Source organism: Primulina huaijiensis, unplaced genomic scaffold, assembly GCF_012295235.1.
Source record: "Primulina huaijiensis isolate GDHJ02 unplaced genomic scaffold, ASM1229523v2 scaffold207602, whole genome shotgun sequence".
In the NCBI taxonomy this organism is placed as follows: domain Eukaryota; kingdom Viridiplantae; phylum Streptophyta; class Magnoliopsida; order Lamiales; family Gesneriaceae; genus Primulina; species Primulina huaijiensis.
Window position 1 is genome coordinate 1 of NW_027354924.1, and position 2,827 is coordinate 2,827.

The 2,827-nt window shown below is 37.8% G+C and overlaps 1 protein-coding gene across 2 annotated transcripts; it reads left to right on the plus strand.

Annotated features, from left to right (window-relative positions):
• The first annotated feature begins 313 nt into the window (after positions 1-313).
• On the plus strand, positions 314-1,618 carry LOC140966664 (uncharacterized). Of its 2 annotated transcripts, none has more exons than XM_073426916.1 (2): positions 314-503; positions 781-1,618. In XM_073426916.1, exon 2 carries the CDS (start codon positions 792-794, stop codon positions 1,509-1,511), a length of 720 nt encoding a protein of 239 aa, XP_073283017.1. In that variant the 5' UTR covers positions 314-503; positions 781-791; the 3' UTR covers positions 1,512-1,618. The 2 variants fall into 2 exon arrangements, with proteins under 2 accessions (XP_073283017.1, XP_073283018.1); XM_073426917.1 differs by having other exon boundaries at positions 347-503; positions 790-1,618.
• Positions 1,619-2,827: the final 1,209 nt, after the last annotated feature.

Below are 2,827 nucleotides of genomic sequence, written 5' to 3' on the forward strand. Positions count from 1 at the left end.
TTTAAATTTTGAATAACAATTTGAATTTGGTTTATAATTCCAAGAGGCAATTTAATTTTTGAATTTGAAATTTGAAATGTATTTTAATTTGGTTTGTAATTCTTAGAAGAGATTCAATTTTCAAGGTGTTATACACACATACATTAATACAATTACAATAATGAATAAATATATTTAAACATTTATTTTAACATATATTGTCACATTTTTCGTTTATTTCCTTTTTTAAAATGTCATTTAGGCGAAAACTTATTAAATCTTACAGACAACTCTGTTTATATATATATGTGTGTGTGGAGAGAACAAAGTATCGATTAACGAAGTTGGATTGGGCCAATTAAAAGTTTCTAATGGGCTAATGGACCAGTGAACTAGTGGGCTTGGGCATTAAATTACATTCGCCTGGCTTCTGTTATGTCCCTCGTTTCTTCTCCCCCGGTCGAAGCCGCGACGTGGCTGCGCCACGGCAGCTGTTAGCCAATCCCGAAGCAGCGGCGGAGGCGGTAAGCGAATCTTTTTTCTATTCTGTATTTATTCTTCTTTAGTTCTTCAGTCTATGTTGTCTGAGGAGCTAGGTCAAGAAGTTGCGAGCCGTAATTTTCAAACAAATGAAAATTGTTCCAGTTTTGAGTCGAAGCGGGATTGGGGATTCGGAAATGGGATTGAAAAAAATCACAAGTAGCAAATTGGAATGCTTTTATGCGATTAAGATTATCATATCTTTCGTTGATTACTTGAGAAGTCAGACTTTTCATTGCTTATTATTGTTATTATTCTTAGCTGTTACAGGAATGAGTCGATCCTTTGGAGCTCTTTCCCTTAAGCGGCAAAGGCCTGAAACAGATCCCCCAGGCCTGGTCGATGCTGAACGTGCCATTCTCAATTCAATCAAAAGCAAAAAGGATTTGGGAATCTGGGTAAGAGACATCAAACTAGATACCAAGCTAACTGATCATGTAGTGAACAAATCACTCAAGTCTTTGATAGCTAAGAAATTGGTAAAAGAGGTGGTCAACATCCAGAACAAGGGGAAGAAACACTACATGGCCGTCGAATTCGAGCCTTCCAAGGAGATAAGTGGAGGGGATTGGTACATAGATGGGAATCTTGACAAAGAACTTATTAACGTACTCCAACGTCTGTGCCAAAGGTACATGCTGGGTCAGAGGGTTGCTACGTTGCAAGGGGTTCATAACGAATTGAAGAAGAACCCAGTGGTGAATTTCGAGCTCTCTGCTCAGCAAACTGCGGAGATACTGAATTCCATGGTTTTGGATGATGAGATTATTGAGGTGAAAAGCACTGGATTGGGGGATTATCATTCGATACCTATCGGAACGATTTGCTACCGAGTTGCAAGTGGTGCCGGGGCCGCCAAAGGCTCCAAGGTTGGTGTGTTTGCTTCAAGTCCTTGTGGTGCTTGTCCCCGGATTAGTATTTGTACACCCGATGGCGTAGTTTCCCCTAGTAATTGTGTTTATTATACCAAATGGTTAGACATTGAATTTTGAATCCTTAAATGTCGTTTGTCTCATATGTAAACGTGAAGATGGTAATTTGATCCCTTAGTGTAAGGTTAGTTTCTTGTGTATGGTGAATCAAAGCGTTTCATTTCAAACTTGAGGGATTAATCTTGATTTAGACGCACTTTAAACAGCATGCTCGTTACACACTCTGTGCCATAAATAGGGATTTTCAGATGGGGATAAATTTTGAGTTTCCAATAGACAAAATTCGTAATGTTTTAAACATAAAATGGGTTTATTTAGCCATAATAGGAAAAAAAAAACAGTAATGGATTATAAGGTGACAACAATGATTTAGCATTAAAGAGAATCAAGAAACAAGAAAAATGTGAGGAGTTTAGATCAAATAACATTTGGGTAACTTTACAAAAAGAAGTTGCGACTCATACGCCTGACTTCTGCGCATGTTATTGCGAGGTTTCAACATTACAAGTAGACTGAACTATCGAAAATATATCCATGAAAGAATGACTCGTAAGAATATCGGCTGTCTTATAAATGATAAGTTAAATTTCTGCCGGTGTTTATGTAATTTTTACAAATTTGAGGATCCCTCAATTAGTAAAATGAATGTAGACACCGACCATTATAGCCAACACCAATGTCCCTGATTGCCTCGACTCGTCGGATACAACCCAATGGAGCAAGAAGAAGAAGAAAACCAGCAAACATGCCCATCCAAGCTCTTCTCCGTTGCATTTTAAAGAAGGCAAATAAGCTGTCGTCGCCAAACATATGATTAAAATCAAGACAAGAGGTCCAAGAAGCATTGTTGTGACCGTATAGGAGACAAGTACTAGCACGAGAGGTAATATAATCGAATGACTGGTTGAATAAAACGCAAGTAGTAACACAACAGGTATAAACACCACACACGTGAAGATTGCATTTTCTGAGTCAGAGACTAATGGGAGGTTAAGATTGATCGCGGAGGAGTTGCCCCGGAGGAGAAGGCCTAGTGCCACCACTAGAAGAAGTGGGATAATGGGAGACGGCCCTTTTGAAGTGTTGGAAGCATGGTCAAATGAGTCTGTGTCACTCATTATGAATCAACAAACCAAGGCAGGCCGTGTTACTACTTGTGAAATTTTGGTTATTGCACTTATTGGTGGAAACTTTGATTCAAGAAATATATATAGGAATAGGAAAGTGGATGTGATAGCATATGTATGTATTGGGACAAAATTAGTTTAAATAATTATTATAGATTCATTGTTTTGTCACGATTTTTAAATAAATCAATGAAAAGAATCGATTTTAAATGTTGAAACGAGATTTGGATGATAATCATACGAATAAAC

Coding starts and splice junctions, on each gene's coding strand:
- LOC140966664 (XM_073426916.1), top strand. CDS start 792: ATGAGTCGATCCTTTGGAGCTCTTTCCCTTAAGCGGCAAAGGCCTGAA.